The sequence below is a fragment of the Eptesicus fuscus genome, chromosome 13, assembly GCF_027574615.1.
Source record: "Eptesicus fuscus isolate TK198812 chromosome 13, DD_ASM_mEF_20220401, whole genome shotgun sequence".
Lineage (NCBI taxonomy): Eukaryota > Metazoa > Chordata > Mammalia > Chiroptera > Vespertilionidae > Eptesicus > Eptesicus fuscus.
In genome coordinates, this window is record NC_072485.1 from 27,163,438 (window position 1) to 27,184,821 (window position 21,384).

Genomic DNA, 21,384 nt, shown 5'->3' on the forward strand with positions numbered 1-21,384 from the left:
CTGAGTTCCCATAACGAGCCTCAATGAGTAATCAGCAGGGACCTGAGGATGAGTGGTGCTGGGCCTGGGCAGGAGACCTGAGGCTTCAACCCCCACCCAGTGGGACTTGATGGGGGACCTGAGGCTGTGCCCCTGGCCCAGCGCTGGGCCAGGGGACCTGAGGCTGCACCCTCCATTCGGCGGGGTCTGATGGGGGTGGGGCTGGCCAGGCCTGGGTCTCGCATGATTTCAAGGCATGTGTGGGTGGACGATGACTTGACTCTGGGTCCTGCAGCAGGCCCCAGACTCTGACAGGAGGAAGATTTTCATATACATTTTCCTAATTTTCTTTCATCTCTTATATTTCTCTTATAGAGAAAGGGCAAATAGCAATATTAAAATATTTCCTCTAATTAATTCCTTTTTAATGTGCATGGATTTTGTGCACTGGGCCACTAGTGTAAATATAAAATCACCACAGCAAACTTAATGTTCCCCTTCTCAGAGATTGACTGAATTTGGACAATCCCTCTGTAGAGGTAGTGCCTCAGATTACACTGAAATCACTTTATCCTATGTCAGCTACTTAGGCAAAGAGCTCCCAAAGAAAATAAGTGACTGATTGAACAGACACAATGATGGGGATCCAGGAGCATAATCACTTAGTTGAAGGTAACAGTGTATGCAGGTATCATAGCCACATTGTCCAGAAAAGGATTCTTGTCTCTATTGATGGACCCTCCCCTCTCACCTGGATCAGCTCCACATCTGGCTTGTGGCACATGCCCATCTGCTCTTTGAACATTTCTCTCAGGCTTTCTGTCTATCGGGTCCTTCTGATCTTGCTTTCCTCCAGTTGGTGGAAGATCTCCTTTGATTCTTTCTCTATCATGTCCAGATAGAGACGCTCCTCTTCATAGAGAAATTGATGCCTCTTCTGATATTCAGCTTTAATCATCACCTTCTTAAGGGCCACATACTCCTGCACAGATAGCAGATCAAAGGGATTGCATACTCTCACACTGAACAGAATGTCAAACTCCCATTATTTCCTTAGACTTATCAGGAAAGTATTTGAGAAACTTTTTGCCTCATACCTCAAATGTCATGAGTATTGCCCTTCTGTTCACCCTGACCCTATGTTCCTGGTCTCTTTTTCTATTAAATCAAACTCTCTTATGGGTACAAGGCTAGACAAACTGATACGGCTCAGTGGTTGAGTGTCCACCTATGAACGAGGAGGTCATGACTCAATACCAGGTCATGGTACATGCCAAGTTTAGGGCTTGATCTGCAGTAGAGGGCAGATGAAGGTAGGCAACTGAATAATGATTTTCTCTCATCACTGATATTTTTCTCTCTCCCTTTCTCTCTGAAATCAATAAATTAAAAAAATAAATAAATAAAGGTTCCCTGGGATGCTTCTTCACAGTTCTTACTCCATCAATTATTTTTCTCCATTACCTCCTTTTTCTATTGCTCCTTTGCTTTCTTTTATTATATATTTAAAAATATTTAAATATACTCCATATTATTGGTAATACTTTATTTCTTTCCTCTGTGTCATAGTCAAACTTAGTGTGGTATTTTCTTATATTCCATTTCTGAAAAGATTTAGTTAAACTGGGAATACCTCTCAAGCCTTGCACACACACAATAGATTGACCCTTGAACAACATCTATGTGTGTGTGTTTCCTTCAAAGAATCATGCCGGGGCAGACCAAAGATGATATATTTGACCTGATGTTGCGAATCCATTAATGCAGAGGGTCAACTATATGCATTGTTTTATACAATTTTATATAAATATAGGACTTGAACATCCCTGGAATTTGGTTTCCATGGGAGTTTGCAAATAATGCCTCATAGATAAGAAGGAATAAGAAAATTATGGGAAAGTCAAAAGTTATGCATGGATATTTGATTGCAAGCAGGTAAGACCCTAGAATTGGCCTCCCCTCACCCCCAGTTCAAGAGTTAACTATATTAGCATTCTTTCCACTAGTTTCCATATGTGTGCAGAGAGTTAATTGTATGCATTGTTTTAAACCATATGTATATTTGGCCACTATATTTGTGATTGCTGATATATCTCTTAAAATGACTACATTTTTCCTGGGCAGAAATTATTATCCTTTAACCATTACACTTTAACTTCAATTTATCTAAACTATATGCCAGGATTTCTCAAGCTGCATAAATATATTAAAGTAAAAATAAACAGAACATGTTCATCCCTACCTCCAATGACTTGGCTTTGGTAGCTTCTGGCTTCACGTTGTTTTGCATTCCTTGAGTCATATTCCATAGAGAGCCCATTCTCTTGAGAAGTTCCTCCTGCAAAAATAGCCATGAGCTTTAGTGACATCTTAAATAATATTCTATATTTTGTCCTCTTATTTAAGGTTGAAGGCAGCTGTTGGAAAAAAAAAAAAAAGGTCAGTTTGAGTTAGAATTGAGCGGGCTGATCTTTTCACATTAATCTTTTATTTTTATATTTGGAATTTCAGCAGTGAAAGAACCATATAACAATGAGTTTGGAGAGACCCTACAGAAAATAACAATTTCTCGAGAAAATGGCACCCTGATTTACACCTATCCTGACTATGAAGAAGTCAAATATGGCCCTAGCTTGTTTGGTTCAGTGGATAGAGTGTCAGCCTGTGGATTGAAGGGTTCCAAGTTCGATTCCAGTCAAGAGCACATGCCCGGGTTGCAGGCTCGATCCCTGGTCAAGGGTCCTAAAGGAGGCAGCCAATCAATGATTCCCTCTCATCATTGATGCTTCTATCTCTCTCTCCCCCTCCCTTCCTCTCTGGAGTCAAAAAAATATATTTGAAATTAAAGAAATAAAGAAAAGTATTTTGGTGAGATTTATGTACTCCCCTGTGTGTAGCACTTATTTTTATTATTTTATTTCAAAGTATTCCACTCTATGATTGTACCACAACTTGGTCATTCTACTGGAGAAATGTCTAATCAGGCCTTCTGCCCATTTTTATTGGAATTGTTTCTCTTCCTTTTGTTGAATTGTATGAGTACTTTATATAATTTGGATATTCCATATCAGATCACATTGACAATATATTTGCCTATACAGTGGGTTTCCTAATCATTTAGATGGTGGTTTCTTTTGCTGTGCAGAAGCTTTTTATTTTGCTATAGTTCCATTTGTCTATTTTCTCCTTAGTTTCCATTGCCCAATAACTAAGATTAGGAAACAGCCCAAGTGCCCATCAGTAGGCAAATGGATAAAAAAGCTGTGGGATATTTACACAATGGAATACTATGTAGCTGTAAAAGGGGATCTCTTAAACTTTGGAGCAGCATGAACAGACCTAAAGAATATGCTATGTGAAATAAGCAACCTCTTGCATTTAATTTTACCTTTTTCAGACACCCCTGTCATCTATTATCATACTTCCTGATGAAAGTTTCAAAATAGAGAAAAATCCAGAGAACATATTCTATGTCATGCATCATGGGTGATGATTTTCCCAAACTGAGTAAAGCATAAATAGATACTTATGGTTTTAAATATTCTCATCATATTTAACAATACAGTAAATGGATTTTTATGACATAAAGGGAAACTAAAAACAAAAAAGAATAACATATTTGTCTTAATTGATAATTTACCAGGAAAAAGCCTTCCTTAGATATTGGAGTTGCCCAGCATATAGAAAGATTCCTAATCAATTTCTAGTCAGCAGTGACTAAAGCAAAAAGATAGGCTTAAGATGGGAAGAGAAAAAGCAAGAGGAGATTCTACATTTAAAGAAACTTTGAGCTACATTTATAAAGGTCACACTTCCACCTTCATAATCCAGTAATACCCCTAGTTGGCCAACAGGTTTGGGCACATACTGCAGTAAAAGTGGGGAGGTGGTGAAGACATTGCAGTGGATGTGGGTTTTAGCACAGCCAAGAAGAAAGAGTCCCTTCTGGACATTCATATTCCGCTCTTTCCAATCATCACTACATCCTCCAGAAGCCCAATTCCAAGTGTCTCCCACTTCTATCTCCAAGTAATGTCTCCAAGAGGTAAAATCTGAGCACTCTAGTCATGAAAACACTCAGATCCAAGAGAGACCCATGTGCACCGTGAGGACCACATCCCACACAGAGGCTTATCAAACCTCGAGGTAGGAAGACAAGACTATTAGCTCTTCCTGGCTGCAAAGTGAGAGTCACTGCAAAAGAAAAAGAAATCATGTGGACACATTGCAAATAAAGTCATGAGGCAAAAGTTGGTCTTTCATGATGTCACTTTATTATGAGGTCACAACAACAAGAGCAGTTTTGGTTGTCACGTCTAATAAAGTACAGAGATGACCACAACATCTGCAGAACAAGCAAAACCCTAAAGGCACACATTTGAACATTTTTAAAATTCAAATGGTCCAATATAAGATTTTTCTCATCCTGGCCGTTGTGTCACTGGTTAGAGCTTTGGCTCAGACATGAAGGATCAGGGGTTTGATTCCACTCAAAGGGGCATCCCTGGGTTGCAGTTTCCATCCCTTGCAATGCATCTATCTTGGCTTTCTCGCTCTCTCTCTCCCTTCCTCTCTGAATTCAATAAAGATACATTCAAAAATATAATTCTTCCCTAACTGGTTTGGCTCAGTGTCTAGAGCATCGGCCTGCGGACTCAAAAGTCCCAGGTTTGACTCCAGTCAAGGGCATGTGTCTTGGTTGTAGGCACATACCCAGTAGGGAGTGTGCAGGAGGCAGCTAATCGATGTTTCTCTCTCATCAGTGTTTCTAACTCTCTATCCCTCTCCCTTCCTCTCTTTAAAATTCAATAAAATATATTTTTAAAAATGTGATTCCTTTAAAGAAAATAATAAAACTAAAAATCTGGGGCCAAGATGCAGACTTCCCACCACAGCAGACGAAAAACTCCACAGATTGTGTTGTCTACCTGGTGCTCAATGGCAGCAACAGTGGCTGTTGCTTCTGGAAAGTCAAGGGAGTCTCACAACAGGCAGGATCTCAGGACTGCTTTAGGCGCTTGTGTGGGGGTCCTGAGGGGTTCACCTCAGCCATCAAGTGGGGATGGGACGCCACCATCGCCTGCCACCCAGAGGTCCCCATGACATCCTCAGCATGAGAGTTGATGAAATCCACTGCCTGAGTTTTCAATTGATCTGCGCTGTGGAGGTCAGCCAAGGTGAGCATTTCTGCAGCATTCTCCACAGACAGGTGACTGCTGAGGGCTTCCTCACACATGACCTTCAAACGCTCCAGGACATACTTGTCAGCAGCAGCCAGCAAACCATCAGCCATTGTGTCCAGGTTGGGAGCCTTCCCAGTGTAAATGAAGCACATCATTTCCTTAAACACTCCAGGCTCCACATCAATGATTTCCACCCGATTCTTTTTGCTCTCCTCCATTGCATGTCCAAACATGGCCCTAAACACTGGAGAGCGAGCTGCTAAGATAGCTTTGTGAGCCTGGACTTCCTGGCCAGCCACACAAAAACAACAGTCTGTGAACCAGGAATTCTCCCAAAGTCCTCCTAGCTCATCGGCCAGCTGGCACTCGGGAACCTTCACCATCTTCCTGGTATTCTGGCCAGAAATGGTGACGGAATCTTGCACCACATTCACCTCACAGAAGAGGGTCAGCTTGTCATCAGGGAGAAACCTGTAGTCTTCATCCAAGAGAACATCTCTATGGATGAATTTTTTGAATCCCCAGTCTTTGCCTTGTACAAACCTATATGCTCTCTGACTTTTTACTGCTTTGGTTATTTCTCCCTTGTCATTCAGGATGGAGAATTTGAATTTTGCCAAAAATATACTCTTTGGACAGCTGAGCAGTATCAGGTAAAGTGACAGGTAATCTTTGCTTTCTTCATCTTGCCCTTTTGGGTATGCTCTCAAACACCATTTCAGTTGATCATTGGCTTCTGATGAAAAGGTTGAACTTTGAATGACTTCACCCATTTCCTGCCGGCAAAAGCTAAAGTTACTGATGGTCCACATGTGGGAGAATTTCACTACCTGTATCTGTGTGTGGCACCAGCTCTCAGCTACAGGCCCACTGGACATTTCTTTTGCAGGTGGAGGACTTGGAACCCTTGGCATCGCCATTTTGAAGGTTAAACAAGATTTCCAAATCAGAGGGCAAAGACTTCTATTCTCTTTTCACCCAAGTGAAGTCAGTAGTGGGAAGATGAAGTTGTCTTGTCTAACAGCAAATATCTCAGAGCTGGGCCTACAGCTGAGGGTATTTGTCCTTCTGCATTCCTTGCATGCTCTCTACAACACCAAGGCTTTGATTCTAAAAACATAAATGCGCTTGCCTTGTGTGCCTCAGTAGTTTAGTGTCAACCTATGAAGCAGGAGGTCTCGGTTCCAGGTCAGGGCACATGGCCACATTGCAGACTTGATCCCCAGAATGGGGCTGGCGGGAGGCTGCACTTCAGTGATTCTCTTTCTTCATTGATGTTTCTATGTCTCTATTCCTCTCTGAAATAGAAATAAAATAAATAAAACATAAATACTATCATAGTAGACAGATGCTCACAATTACCTAAGATTCATTTAATAATATTTATTGAGTTTTTTTTTTGTGAGTGGCAGGCCTTTCTTAAAGAAATCCTGTAATCCTGAGGTGGGGCGCATCCTGCTTGAGGCCCATATAAGGCCCCCAAAATCATTTGGTCTGGCCCTCCCAAGGCATTAGGGGTAAGTTAAATGTTTGACCAAATGTAGCAGGCTAATTGTTAATAATTGCAGTTCATTTTGTATGGCCCTCAAATGATGTTATAAATATCCAAATGGCCCTTGGTAGAATAAAGGTTCCTCATCCCTGTAATCTAATGTATTTATACTACAGTATAGTCCCTGGAGTAGACCCACAGGGAACACTAAAAATCCAATTACTTTCCCTTTCCAACACTTAAAAGAAATCACAAATTATCCAATACTTGGGGACTATGATCAAATTTACAAAAATGTTGTCAATCTCATGTGTAAAAATTAATTATTATGAATAGAACTGCTTTCTCCCCATTGGTAATTAGAGTTAGCATCTTTTCCTGTTTCTTTGCTCTTTAATTTTCTTTGCCATAAATAAGCTCTTCATAAAATTGATTATATTTCTATTGGGTAATCTATTACTTTTATTATCTGTAAGTATAGAATCTTCATTGCATTTTAAAAACAAATTACTTTCTGATTAAAAGGACAGATATTACACGCTGATAGTAAGTTCCCTTCATGCTCTATAAAGTGGCACAAACACTCTACTAGCAAGTACTGAAGCATTATTCCTGGCTTAAATGCAGAGTTAGTCTCCTTCTAGCCTCTGGTCATAGCATGCCCATTCATCAGTTAGTAAATAACCTTGTTTTATGTGTGTTTCTATTTAAAGACATCTTACCTCTATATTGTTTATTTATTAACATTAATTCATGGCCTATAGTGCTATAGTTCATTCCTTAAGAAAGCTTATCTAACAGATACATTATCTCCATAAAGCATAGCCCAGTGCTATGGAAGGCTGGGGGCTATTTTAAACAGTGAAGTCACCAACAAGGGGTACCAAAATGCCAAAAACCTGGCATAATATACCATGGAAAAGACACTTATTGTTTGAGCTTCTTCTTATTCAAACTCTGCTTGGAACATTCAACTGGCAGGACTCAAATTTCTCCTCAGTGCAAGTCCAAATATGGCTAGGAAAACACCATGAGTATAACTTTTAGAATTACAAATAATTTAGTGAATATGCAAATTTGAAAATACAGAATCTGAAAATAAAGAGGAAGGACTGACTATATTTTTCTTGATATGCCATATCTTTATGTTTTCATATGAAAATTTTTTAAAAAGGGAACAAAATGTGGGTAGAAGCTATCCCAGCATTTCCTTTTTTTTTTTTTTAAGTATGTTTTCATATTTTTAGAGAGAGAGAAAGGCCTAGAGAGAGAGAGAGAAACATCTATTGGCTGCCTCCTGCATATCCCCCCCCCTACTGGGGACTGAGCCCGAAACCCAGGAACATCTAGGAATCAAATCAGCAACCTTTTATGGCAAGGGATTATGCCCAGTTAACTGCTCCATAGTGGCCAGGACATAACATTTTCTAAGAGAAGAATTTCTTTGCAGATGGACCACAAGATTTATGGTCAAAACTGTCATAGCAGTGAAGAAGAATCTATCAGTGCTGTCAATCAAGGCTCAATTACAGAAGCAGAACCAGTAATATGGAAGCACCTATGAAGAGATCCATATACAGATTTATTACAAAGAAATGGCTTACATGATCATAGGGACTAGTTAAGCAATTGTGAGATCTGTGGTGGAGTAAGTTGGGAAGAGAAATCACCAGCAGGCTGGACCCCAATAGTCATGGGACAAAGCATTTGTCATTTGCTAAATAGTGAAGCATTTCTGGAGCAATACAGGCCCATTTGATGTTTGGAGTGTTTAAGGATTGTCTAAGCCAGTGGTTCTCAACCTTTTTAATGCTGCGACCCTTTAATACAGTTTCTCATGGTGTGGTGACCCCCAACCATCAAATTATTTTCGTTGCTACTTCATAACTGTAATTTTGCTACTGTTATGAATCATAATGTAAATATCTGTGTTTTCCAATTGTCTTAGGCAACCCTGCTAGTGGTTCTCAACCTGTGGGACCCATAGGTTGAAAAATCGTGACCCACAGGTTGAGAACCGACTTCTATAATGAAGTCAGGACTTGAGAATTTCTTTAGCTCACAATCAAAATAAGGGACTTTAGTTACACCTGCTATCTTGTCACAGCACCAAGTAGTTTAGCCTTTGATTGAATAACTAGCAAGAGGTATGTTTGTTAAAAAAAAAAAAAAAAAGCGTGCTGCCCTCATTTCCATCCTTATAGTTCTGCCTAATCAAGTCAACACATTAAAAAGCTATCATAAGGTGATATGACATTCAATTTAAGAAATATAAGAATAGGTCTCCTTGTTCCATTCTAGGTTTACCATGTTGCATCATCCACAGAGTAAATGCTCTGGATGTATCTTCTCTAACTCAATAAATTGTTAGTGTTAATAAATATTTCTTATTAGCAATAAATTAAAATTTTAGCCTATAAGGTCACTCATTGTGATTTTGACTGATATTGGTGGGTTTTTATGTTTAATGTGGTATTATTCAGTACTGTGGTTTTTCTGTTCATGTAGAAACAAGCATTTGTTTTATTATGTTGATAAATTCCATTAGTTAATAACATACAAGATAACATAGACTAAATCAATAATTATAGAATCAATAATTATAGAATATTGTCAATTGAATAACAGACCAATAATATGTGGTATATTTCTTAAATGATACTACATATTTCTGAATATTTTTTCCATTTGTTTATTTACTCAGCTACTTAAAATGCTACAAAATACAAATTTTGTGTATATTTTTGTTTGTGGGAAATTCTATTAGAAAGACTGCTAAAGATGATATAGCTGGGTTAAAGGTTATGTTGACAGACTACAGGACTGTTCTGAATTTTAAATTGAAGTTAGGAAGCCCATGTTTCTTAAGAAACATTTATTTCACTTCAAAGTGAAATATTGATATATGTAAAATATTTTTTCAAATCATTGAATGCTTATCTGACTAGATATTATAGAATAGCATCTATCTCTCTTGTGCACAGAAGTATTAACCATGTTTAGAGTAGGCTGTAATGTGTATTACATATAGAATTAAATACTCTTAAATTTTTTTAAATACACAATCATGTATAAAATTACAAGATATCTGGCCATCATTTTCTGATTCCTAGGAATAACTAATCTTACCTAATAATAGACAAACATGTAAATTGACCGTACCTCTGCTACACCACCAGCCAATCAGGAGTGATTTGCAAATTAATCCAACAAAGATGACGTACACAGGCACCAAGTGACAGGGGCAGGATGCATGCCATGGCAATGACGCAGGCATTATGCCCCACCCCTGGTCTCTCAGGGCCTCTGGGCAGTGTGGGAAGGCAGGGCTGGAGCGTAAAGAGGCAGCTCTGAGGCCTGAGTGGAAAGGGGTTGGGCCAGAGTGGAAAGGCAGTGCTGGCAGCCAGGGGAAAAAAAAAAAATCATTCTAGCACAAATCTTTGTGCATCAGGCTTCTAGAGATTATATAAATAGGAGAAGTAAAATTAGCCATCATATTAATTACAAAACACAATACCGAACAAAACAGTAATGGAATCAATGATATTATAGAAACAACCTCAGTTTGCTGATAAATGAAAACTCACCAATGCTTGCTTGAGAAGTACTAATACAAAGAGGTCAGCTCAGGCATCAAAGCCCTCTTAGCCTGGTGGCAGTAGCTCTCAGAAGTCTCCCCGACCAGGTAAGATCCACATACACTTCTTGTGTTCTGGAAACTGTGAGTTTGGCTCCTTATATTGAGTCTGTGAAGACCACACCCATTTTTCCAGGTGATTGGATTTGAGAGGTCTTCAAAGAGCTGCTCTTTTCTAAGGGGGAAAGGATTAGTTTAACACTTTTGCTAATCTCCCTAAATATGCCTCTACCAACATAATCTCATTAAGTCACCAATTTCACAACAAAGCAACCTTCACCAGCATCCTTTATATCTACATTTCTGGCCATCAGGAACTTTTACTTTTATCTCTAGCTGGTCTGGCTCTGTGGATAGAGTGTAGGACTTCAGACTGAAGTGTCTCTGGTTCGATTCAGGTGAAAGGCCCATGCCTTGGTTGCAGGCTGGATCCAAGACCTTGTTCGGGGCCCCTGCAGGAGACAACCAACAGATGTATCTCTCTCACATTGATGTTTCTCTCTGCCTCTCCTCCTGCCTCCAACTCTCTCTAAAACATCAATGGGAAAATGTACTCGGGTGAGGATTAAAAAAAAAAAAAAGATTTCCATTTTTATCTCACAAACAGATACAATGGATTATTTCATTAACAAGTGACTACAGCAAATGTCCAATAACTTGGAAATTATTTTATTGTGTTTACTTGGAAATATTTTAACCATGTTCTGTTACATAGGAAGTGCTTTATTTGTTGCTATAATTTTATTATTATTATTTTAATTCTCACCTTACGAAATTTTCCATATATTATTCTTAAAAGAATGGAGGGTGGCAAGGGATCAAACCTTCAATCAACGTGCTTGACCTTTACTGGGAATCAAACCCGATTCAGTAACCACTGCACCAAAACAGCCAGGGTTGTTTTCTTATTTTAATGTAAGAATACCTTGGCCACTACTATTTTTTTTTAAATCTTCACTCAAGAGTATGTTTATTGATGAGAGAGAGAGAGAGAGAAACATCTATGTGAGAGAGAAACATTGATAGGTTGCCTCCAGCATTCACTGTAACCAGGGATATAACCCAAAACCTGGGTATGTGCCCTGACCAGAAATAAAATTATTGTCCTGAGATCATGACTCTTGCTCTAAAATTGCTGCTCTGGTGCTTTAAACATAGTTCAGTTTGAGCCTCAATTTATGAACCAGGAAGTCATTGTTCAATTTGGGGTGAAGGCATATGCCCGGGTTGCAGGCTCAATCCCCAGGGGAGGGCATGCAGGAGGCAGCCAATCCATGATTCTCTCTCATCATTGATGTTTTTCTCTCTCTCTCTCTCCATTCCTCTCTGAAATAAATAAAAATGCAGTAAAAATAATAAAATCACTGCTCTGTCCTGCTGTGGCTGTGGCCATGGCCTTGACATCACAGATATTGTTAACATGTTGTTAAAATTACAGTCAAATTAGCCATCTGGGTGCTCCCTGCATGTGTCCTTAAGTGAAGCTTTCCCTTGACACCACCTCTCTCCAGCCTGCTGCCTGCTGCCAAGGCAGCTACTTTGAAAATCACTTTGGTCTCCTTTAACTACTTGGTTTATGACTCACTATAACATGATGGAAACCCACCTCAATGGGCAAAAATGACAAAGACAGAATATTTTTAAACAAATAATTCCTATCTGGACTCTGCCAAAACTTGCTATTTAAAGCTGAATGCATCCTTTCCCTGATATATTTCTCACTAAATAAGCCAGCTGTGGGAATGCAGAGATTTTTGTAAGAAACAGGAATTGTTATCTTGACTCTAAACCTGTGGTTTTCAATGTGGGGCACATGCTCCAGACGGTGGCAATTTGATTTTTAAGGGGGGCAATTCGGGAATGAGTAATTACCAGTGAATTTTTTTCATTTCTTATGGTTCTAAGGGCCTCATATACAGTATATAAATATATATTGTAACATATTTATGCATTTCAGTTCTCTATTATATGTTTTGAAACTTTATTTGCTATTTTTTTATATCACTTCCTATTATTGATTTTTTTTAAAACAATTTCTTAGTGATTTCTTCCTCAGTACTTCATCTGTCCTTTATTTTTCTTTCCTGGATGGCATGTTCTTTGAAAGCTTGTTTAGATCAAGATAATGGCCTTTTAGGCTTCCTCCAGGTGAATAGGAGTTCACTTTTTTTAAATAAGATTTCACAGCAGGGGCATCAGAATGTTAGAGATGCTTAGATGGGACATGGTTAAGAAAAGGTTGGAAACCACTGCTCTAAACATTTCCAACATATGTACATATACTTAAAGTAGGTGATGTTAATGAGTTTGTACAGTTCTGATTGGTAAAAATGGTCTTTATCTCCAAAACCACAATTATTCTCTCCTGGGGGTACATAATTATTCAAAACAAAGTCAAAGGCCTTTTTTGCCTGATGAGGGCACTTGCCCAGGGAGTAGGCTCCCCCCACTGGGGGATGTTTAGGAGGCAGCCAATCAATGTTTGTCTCTCATAGAGGTTTCTTTATCAAAATTAAAAGATTTTTTTAAAAGTTCTGAGATACAGATTCTGATTGAGATCAAAAAGTACAGTTAAAGTTAAATTGCCTGAACTTGCATGACGTAATGAAAATCAAAGTCAAATATCTTGAGCCAAGTGAGTGACTGGCATTGAGTGTTAGCTGGGATATTAGAGCCTTCAGGACCCAGCACCTGGAGCTATAGATTTGGGAGAAACACCTGAAACTCAAGCTATTTGGAAAAGGAAGGATGTCAGCAGAAGAGGGATGGTTCTTTATGCAGGAGAAAAGGGTGTGGGAAGGGGATAGAGTTGGTTAAATAGTTAAGAATGGTTTCCACAGGTTGTGGGAGCTTTCCTGTGTCTGCTTTCCATGTGTGTCACATGCCTACCAAGCCTGTTCTGCTCTAGACACAGAGTCATTGAGACACAACCTGAGGCACTTTGCTTAGACCTTTGTGTCTCCAGGGCAGAGGAGTAAACTCCTGACTTTCTTCCCTCAGAAAAAATGGGCTCAGACCTCCCACAAAACTTCCAGAAAGAGCTCACCTGTGCCATCTGCCTGAATCACTGTATCGACCCAGTCACCATGGGCTGTGGGCACAGCTTCTGTTGTTCGTGTCTCTATGTATCCGGGGAGAAAGCTGAAAGCCCTACTTGTTGTCCTGTGTGCAGGGAACCATCAGAGCAGAACATCTTCAAAACCAATATTACCCTGAGAAATCTGGTGTCCATGGCCAGAAAAGCCAGTCTGCGGCAATTCCTGAGCTCTGAGGACAATAGGTGTGGGCTGCACAAAGAAATGAAGCACATCTTCTGTGAAGACCACAGGAGCCTGCTCTGTTTGCCCTGCTCCAGCTCTCAGGAGCATGAGGCCCACAGACACTGCTCCGTGGAAGAGGCTGCTGAGGAACACAGGGTGAGTGGTGCCCCTCAGAGCACCTTGAATGCTGGAGGAGAGTACAGCAAAGAGATGAGGATTCAATCTTCTCCTTTCTGACTGTATTGATACGTATTTCACAATCAATAATGACTTTTGAGAAAATGCACTGGTTTACCTATCTTCATGGACATTGCATTTAATGGGAGAGTAATTAAATTAATGATCATCGTTACTTTGATGAAGCAGCATTGTACTCAAGGCACTAGAAAGGCCTCGTTTGTGAAAGAGTTGGTGGTGTGAAAACTACAAATGCAAAAGGATTTACTATGGGGTACATATTTGCTAACACTCCACAAAAGGAATAGGATAATGTATATTGGAATTAGCAGGGGATAAGTACTAGTATCACTAGCTCTAAATGATGATGCAAGATGCCTCCCTTACTTAGTATGGGAAGTAGCCATACTAAGTAAACTTCTGGTAAGTTTCTCAGGACAAATGACTACGTTGCATTGTGTGGTTCTATAGGCTAAAACCTTAAATTTATCATTAGTGAGGGAATGTAGGGAAACGTCATGATCCTTCTCTACCTAAAGTACTTTAATGTAACCTGTCCTGATTATCTCCATTGCTTAGGATCTGAAACTTAAATGTGTTTGCTTCTATGGTGCTAAAATTCAATTTTCTTTATTTTTTTTACAAAGAAACCTCTCAAATCAAATGAGATCTTTACGAGAAAAGATTCAAGAAATTAAAAACAAACCCTCAGTAAAGATGGCAGAATACCTGTCTATTGGATGGTAAGTATGAGACTGCATTTCCCTGTGAATCAGGCTGACATAGACATGACAGGAAAAGGATCTGAGAACAGCAACTTAAGGTGTGTGCCTACATGGTGAGAAGTGAGAGTGCAGGAGCTAGAGAATGATATTGCTTTAAGTAGAAGAAACTGTAACATGTTAAAGTAAAAGAAAACTGAGGAAAAGAAGTAAAGAAAAAAAACCTGAGATTGGAGAGAGAGTATGAATCCATAACTTTGGAGAGGAAATAGAAGAAGCATATATCAACATAATAAAGGCTTGTCATGTGGAAGTATTTGTTTTAGAATATTAGTAAAATACATTAGTTAAAAGCATACAACATATCATGGACTAAATCAGTAATTATACAATATGTCATTTATTGGGTTAATAAAATGGGGCATATTTTATGAAATAAACCCCCCATATTTCAGAAACTTTTAAGTTATTTTCTATTTATTTATTCAGCTTATGTGTGGATATAAGGTTTTGAATTTATCACTGAGCTGTCCTGATACAGACTGAGATGGTCCTGCTCTGGCTGGCTGGCTGGGGCTTCTAAGCAGGTTCCCTAAACCACCCGCTGAATGAGAAGAGTGGTGAGGTGGACACAGGTCAGACCCAGGGAAGGGGAGAGAAAGAGAATATAGGGCTCCTGCAGCTCTCCAGGACCAGCAGCTAGGGCAGCTCCATCTGTAGGCATTTGTCATTCTTATGGGAACAGGGTCCTTACAAAATAAGGACTCTGGAGGGTGTAGTCACAGTGACCAGAAAAGCTCAGGAGGGAGGACAGTGTGGCCACAGCCAGCAATGGTGGAGGTAATGGATACCCTGACAGCATAGGAATGTAGGCAGCAGGATTAGAAAAAAGATAAAAACTCCTGTTAGTGGTGGTGTGGTCAGAGGAGGGGGGTGGAATTTCAAACAAATTGTCCTCAGGGTTATTCCTGCACCCTACACACACCAGTTCTACCAGCAGCTTTACAGGGGACTGAAGTTCAGGTTTCTTTGCTGGCTTCTGCAGTGGGAGGAGCCAGGAACAAACAACTGGGCACCTCCAACTCCTGTCTCTGGGTGGCATGGGGCTATGGCTCCTGGCTGCAAAACCACCACAGGAAATTCTCCAGGGGTCAACCTGGGTTTGTCTCTCTTTCTTCTCAGCACTGTCACCCGCTACTGGGTGGTAACTAAGGGTTTCATTGTCCTAGTCAGAGGTTGACCAGATTACTGAAAAAGGCCTCAAGTTACCGAAAAGCTGTGGATGGGGACATTTATGATGGCTGTATTGATGTTTATAGATAGTATAAAAATCAACTTTCAGTTAAAAACTGACAGTGTTTGGCACAGTTCCAATTATATTTATTATTTTGTATTTTGCACAATAAAATTACTCTTTTTGAAATCTCATGAGACTAAAATTACCACAGATTAATTACTTTGGCATAAACACTTGACCAAAATATGAATTAAACACCACCAGTGATGAGAAAGTTGAGAGCTTTTGGTGTATATTGTTTACTTGTATCTGTACTAATAAAAGCATAATATGCTAATTAGACTGGGAGACCTTCTGGACGTCCTTCTGGACAAAGCGATGGTGGTGGGGCCAAGGCAGAGGTGGTTAGGGGCGATCAGGCCAGGTGAGGAGGGCAGTTGGGTGTGATCAGGCTGGCAAGGGAGACAGTTGGGGGAAAGCAGGCCAGCAGGGGCAGCCAGTTGGGGGTGATCAGGCCAGTGGTGGGAGCAGTTGGGGGTGAGCAGGCCAGCAGGGTGGGACAGTTGGGAGCAAGCAGGCTGGCAGGTTATGGCAGTTGGGGGCGAGCAGGCCAGCAGGCAGGTGAGCGGTTATGAGCCAGTGGTCCCGGATTGTGAGAGGGATGTCCAACTGCTTGTTGAGGCCCAAAACCTGCAGTTGGACATCCCCTGAGGGGTCCCAGATTGGAGAGGGTGCAGGCTGGGCTGAGGGACACACCCCCTGCCCGTGCACAAAGTTTGTGCACCAGACCACTAGTATTTTTATTAAAGCACAGTTTGTACATTATAACTTAAGCAATATCCTCTCTAATAAAATGGTAATATGCAAATTAACCATCACTACGCTACATAAGCCATGCCCACTAGCCAAGCCACGCCTACCATCCAATCAGAGTGAATATGCAAATTAACCCAAACCAAGATGGCTACAGCCACAGAGAGCAAGGTTTCCCAGGTAACAGAGGAAGCCAAGCTTTCTGCCAGCTGTTGCAGGCCTAAGCCTCCACTCAAGCTACAAAGTTTCAATTATAGAAGGTAAACAAATTCAAACAAATGGCGGCAGAATGGAGCTTGAGAGAGCAGGCCAGGGTTGCCGCCGGCAACAGGGGAAGCAAAGCTTTCCGCACACCCTGGTCGGGCTCACCCGCTTAAGGCTACAAAGTTTCAATTGTAGAAGGTGAATTAACTGCCACAGAAATGGCTGCCACCCCACCCCAGAGGGAGCAGCAGGCTTGGCTCTGCTCCAGGCTACAAAGTTTCAATTGTAGAAGGAAAATAAATTCCAGACACCAGGGCCTCTGCTTGCGTTGCCAGGGGGCTTGGCCGGCCTGCAAACCACCACAGGCCCCTCGCTCAGGCCGCCCCACGCCCCAAGGGAACCCCCACCTGATCCGGGCAAACCACCTGGCCCCCACCCATGCACCAGGCCTCTATCTTATCTAATAAAAGAGTACTATGCAGATTGACCATCACTGCAACTCACAATATAGCTGCCCCCATGTGGTCAAAGATCCTGCCCCCATGTGGACACAAGATGGCCACTACAAGATGGCCAGCAGGAGAGGGCAGTTGGGAGGCACCCGGCCTGCAAGGGAGGGCAGTTGAGAGGGACCAGGCTTGCAAGGGAGGGCAGTTGGAGGTGATCAACCCTGCAGGAGAGGGCAGTTAGGGGTGACCAGGCTGGCAGAGGAGGGAAGTTGGGGGCAAACAGGCTGGCAGGGGAGCAGTTAAGCATCAACCAGGCTGGCAGCGGAGTGGTTAGGGGGTGATCAGGCTGGCAGGCAGAAGCGGTTAGGGGCAATCAGGAAGGCAGACAGGCAAGCAGTTGGGAGCCAGCAGTCCTGGATTGTGAGATGGATGTCCGACTGCCCGTTTAGGTCCGATCCCACCAGGATCGGGCCTAAACGGGCAGTCGGACATCCTTCCAGGAGTCCCAGATTGGAGAGGGTACAGGCTGGGCTGAGGGACAAGCCCCCGCTGTGCACGAATTTCGTGCACTGGGCTTCTAGTAAAATCATAAAGAAAAACAAAAAATATCAAGTAAAATTAGAACCTTATTTTGAAATATCAGCAATAGGTATTGAAATTAAAATATACTAAAAGCTTTTGTATTTATAAACACACACGTGTTCTTTAACCTGCTGCTATTTCAAACAAGAGGGAATAGCTACAGCATATTCAATGAAATGGGTAATGAATAATGATATTTAACTAAAACTGTAAAATGTATTATTTACATTAACACATAATGAAAAATACATTAAATATAATTAATTAAGTTAAAAGGGGCTCTTTAACGTTATAATATGACAGGGGCCTCATTGTTTGAATTACAAAAATACAATCTTATTTTGAAGTTGAGTTTTCACACAACTAAAAAATTAGGTGGAATGTGGCCACCATATTGATGAAAAAACAAAGTTTATATAAATTTTAAAAATGTTATAAAGACTTGATATTTGGTAATCAGTTTAACCAGCAGATAAATCACAGCTGAAAAGAGAGTGGATTATTTGATAAGTGTGGGGAAATGACACAGAGGCCTTCACAGCTAGACTAACAGAGGGAAAGGCAGGGGGTGAATACTGAGATATGACGATGATGATATAATGTCATGTACTTAGTATATAGACAGTATAATCTATGAATGATTTAGCTCTAAATCGAGATACTAGGGAAGATGAGGAGAGTACTGGTCTGATCATCCTGTGAAATTTCATCTAGTAGAGAATACGAATAACATTGAAGTATGTATAAATATGGTGACAATTATAAAGGAATACACAGCACAGGTTATTAAATAACGTTACTTCAAACTATGGATTATTAAACTGAGACAAGAGCATGTAGAATATAGATAGATGAAGGGAAATTAGAAAATTATTTCTAAATTGCCATTGTTTGCTTTGTGTGGGTGGGTTGTTGTTGTTTTTTTGTTTGTTTGTTTGCTATTGTGTCTCTACAACCATGTCTGTTTGGGAGGAGAACAAATGATGTGAACATATCACTAATATCACATGATTTCACTTTTTTTTTTTTTGAGGAATCTAACGTACAAAATGAATTGACCAACAGAAAACCAGATGCATGGGGGCATGGAAGAATGACATACCTCGATGTGGGGGTGGGGGTGGGGGAAGGAGAAGAGAAAGCAAAATAACTTATGTACTTATATGTATAGCCCATGGACAGGAGCAATATTGTGGTGAAGACCGGGGTAGTGGTTGTGGATAGGGGCCGGGAGGCTGGGAGTAAGGGGGAAATGGGAGACATCTGTAATACTATCCTACCTAATGAAAGAGTAATATGCAAATTGACCATACCTCTGATACACCCACCAGCCACGCCCACCAGCCAATCAGAGCAAGTATGCAAATAAACCCAACCAAGATGGCTACAGCTACAGAGAGCAGGAGGGAGGCTTGGGTTTCCCAGGCAATGGAGGAAGCCAAGCTTTCCGCCTGCCCTTGCCGGCCTAAGCCTCCACTCAAGGCTACAAAGTTTCAATTATAGAAGGTAAACAAAACCAAACAGAAATAGTGGCAGCTACTTAGCTGGAAAGAGAGGGAGACTAGGGTTGCATCCGGCAATGGAAGAAGCAAAGCTTTCTGCACACCCTGGCCAGCCCAAGCCTCCACTTAAGGCTACAAAGTTTCAATTATAGAAGGACTAGAAGCCTGGTGCACGAAATTCGTGCACTGGGGAGGGTGTCCCTCAGCCCAGCCTGTACCCTCTCCAATATGGGACCCCTCAAGGGATGTCCAACTGCAGGTTTAGGCCCGATCCCTGTGGAATCAGGCCTAAACCTGCAGTTGGACATCCCTTCCACAATCTGGGACCGCTGGCTCCTAACTGCTCACCTGCCTGCCTGATTGCCCACTAACTGCTCCCTTGCTGGCTTGATTGACACCTAACTGCTCCTCTGTGGGCCTGATTGCCCCCAAATACCCTCCCCTGCTGGCCTGATCACCCCCAAGGCTTTTATTAGTATAGATATGCACAGAAAATTTTACTAACCCTGCTTTATAATAGGGCTTGATGATTGAATCATTGGGACCAGACACCAAGATTTCCTTTCTTTGAATAGTGGAGGGAATAATTATCTTGTCTTTAAGTTGCCCAGAAATTAAAATGAGATGATGACTTAGAAAAGTATAAAAGTATAAAAACACCATATAAAGACAACTGTCTTTTTAATGAAGTGGTAAAATGAAAAACACTATTTTTATTCTCCCCTTCCTTCCTTTACAGCTTTTATTTAAACTTTGAAATTTATAAAAATTTCACTCCAATTTTCATATCTTTACATTCAATATTATTTTGTATTGGTTTCAGGTTTTATATTAGTTACAAAATAGTGGTTAGATAATCATATACTTTACAAAGTGTTCCCCAATATTTCTAGTACCCACCTGGCATCATACCATCATTACAAAACTATTGACTATATTCCCTATTTAAGTGACAATGGGTTTACAGGTTCCTTTCAGTCTTTCTTTTGTGTTGCTCATCCTTCCTTTTCTTTCTCACTTCTTCCCTCATTTTCTTTATATAGTATCTCAATTGGCCATCAAAGCTCAGTGAAGGCACTGGGACACGCTTCCTCCATTTTACAGACCAGGAAACTGAGGCCAATTCCAGTTGGCTGTGGAACTTGACTCAGCACACAGGAAGCCCTCAGAGCAATGCTCTCTGCCCTTCCTAAGGGGCAGCCGCCCGGAAAACAAAACAAACCTTCCAGTCAGGCTTCAGAGCCTCTTTCTCGAGCACCTCTTCATTGCGGATGCTCCACATTCTTTCCTCTCCCCGTTCCCTGTGCCCCATTCTTTACTGCCCCTGCTTCTCCGGAGCAGGTGGAAGGCTTCCCACTCACTGCCTAGGCATGCTCTGCCATGGGGCAGGGCATAGTGGGCTTGCTTTTGGGTCAAGGCAGGAGCAGGAGTCACTGCCTCTGAAGTGTGAAGGCCGCCTGAGCGAGGCCCCTTAGCACTGGGAGCTTCTCTGAATCACATCAGTCAGTCCAGTACCCTGCAGTGCTGTGGCACCACCCCTCAACCCCCACCTCAGGGGTGAGGGTCCTTGCCCCGTGGCCCAGGAGTCCTTCCATGCCCCTTAATCCCTGGCTGGGCCAACCCGTGTCTTGGGGGAACTGCAGAACCTCTGTCTCTCTGCAGATGAGAGAGATCCCCTCGGTCTCCGAGAAGCTATGAATCTGTGGCCAGAGGCCAGGTCTGGGTCTCAGCAACCCCATGCCTGCAATGTCCCCAGGGACCCCTGGAAGCAGCTAGGCGGGGCCGGCCTCGCCTCCCCAGGGCGGCGATGTTCCCAGGGACCTCGGGGAGCGGCTAGGCGGGTCCGGCCTCGCCTCCCTGGGGTGGTGATGTTCCCAGGGACCCCGGGGAGCAGCTAGGCAGGCCGCTGTCCCTCCTGGGGCCTGTGATGAACCCGGACCCCTCCTGTGCCGTCTGGCGCTTCCCACTCCACCGCCTCCCCAGCCGATGGACTGGTACCTTGTGGGCGGTGTCTGGCGCTGCCCACAGGGCTTCCTCTGGCCCCGATGGACCTGTACCCCCGGAAGCAGGTCATGGGGCTGCCCGCCCTGCCTTCGTATGCAAATTAACCGCCATCTTTGGTGCGTTAAGTTGCATACTCACTCGCT

The 21,384-nt window shown here is 41.8% G+C and overlaps 1 protein-coding gene across 1 annotated transcript; it reads right to left on the reverse strand.

The window, feature by feature from the left end:
- Nucleotides 1-4,978: 4,978 nt before the first annotated feature.
- LOC129151168 (speckle-type POZ protein-like) lies at nucleotides 4,979-6,076 on the reverse strand. Its single transcript, XM_054725129.1, has one exon. The coding sequence runs from the start codon at nucleotides 6,074-6,076 to the stop codon at nucleotides 4,979-4,981; it is 1,098 nt and encodes a 365-aa protein (XP_054581104.1).
- Nucleotides 6,077-21,384: the final 15,308 nt, after the last annotated feature.

Coding starts and splice junctions, on each gene's coding strand:
- LOC129151168 (XM_054725129.1), bottom strand. CDS start 6,076: ATGCCAAGGGTTCCAAGTCCTCCACCTGCAAAAGAAATGTCCAGTGGG.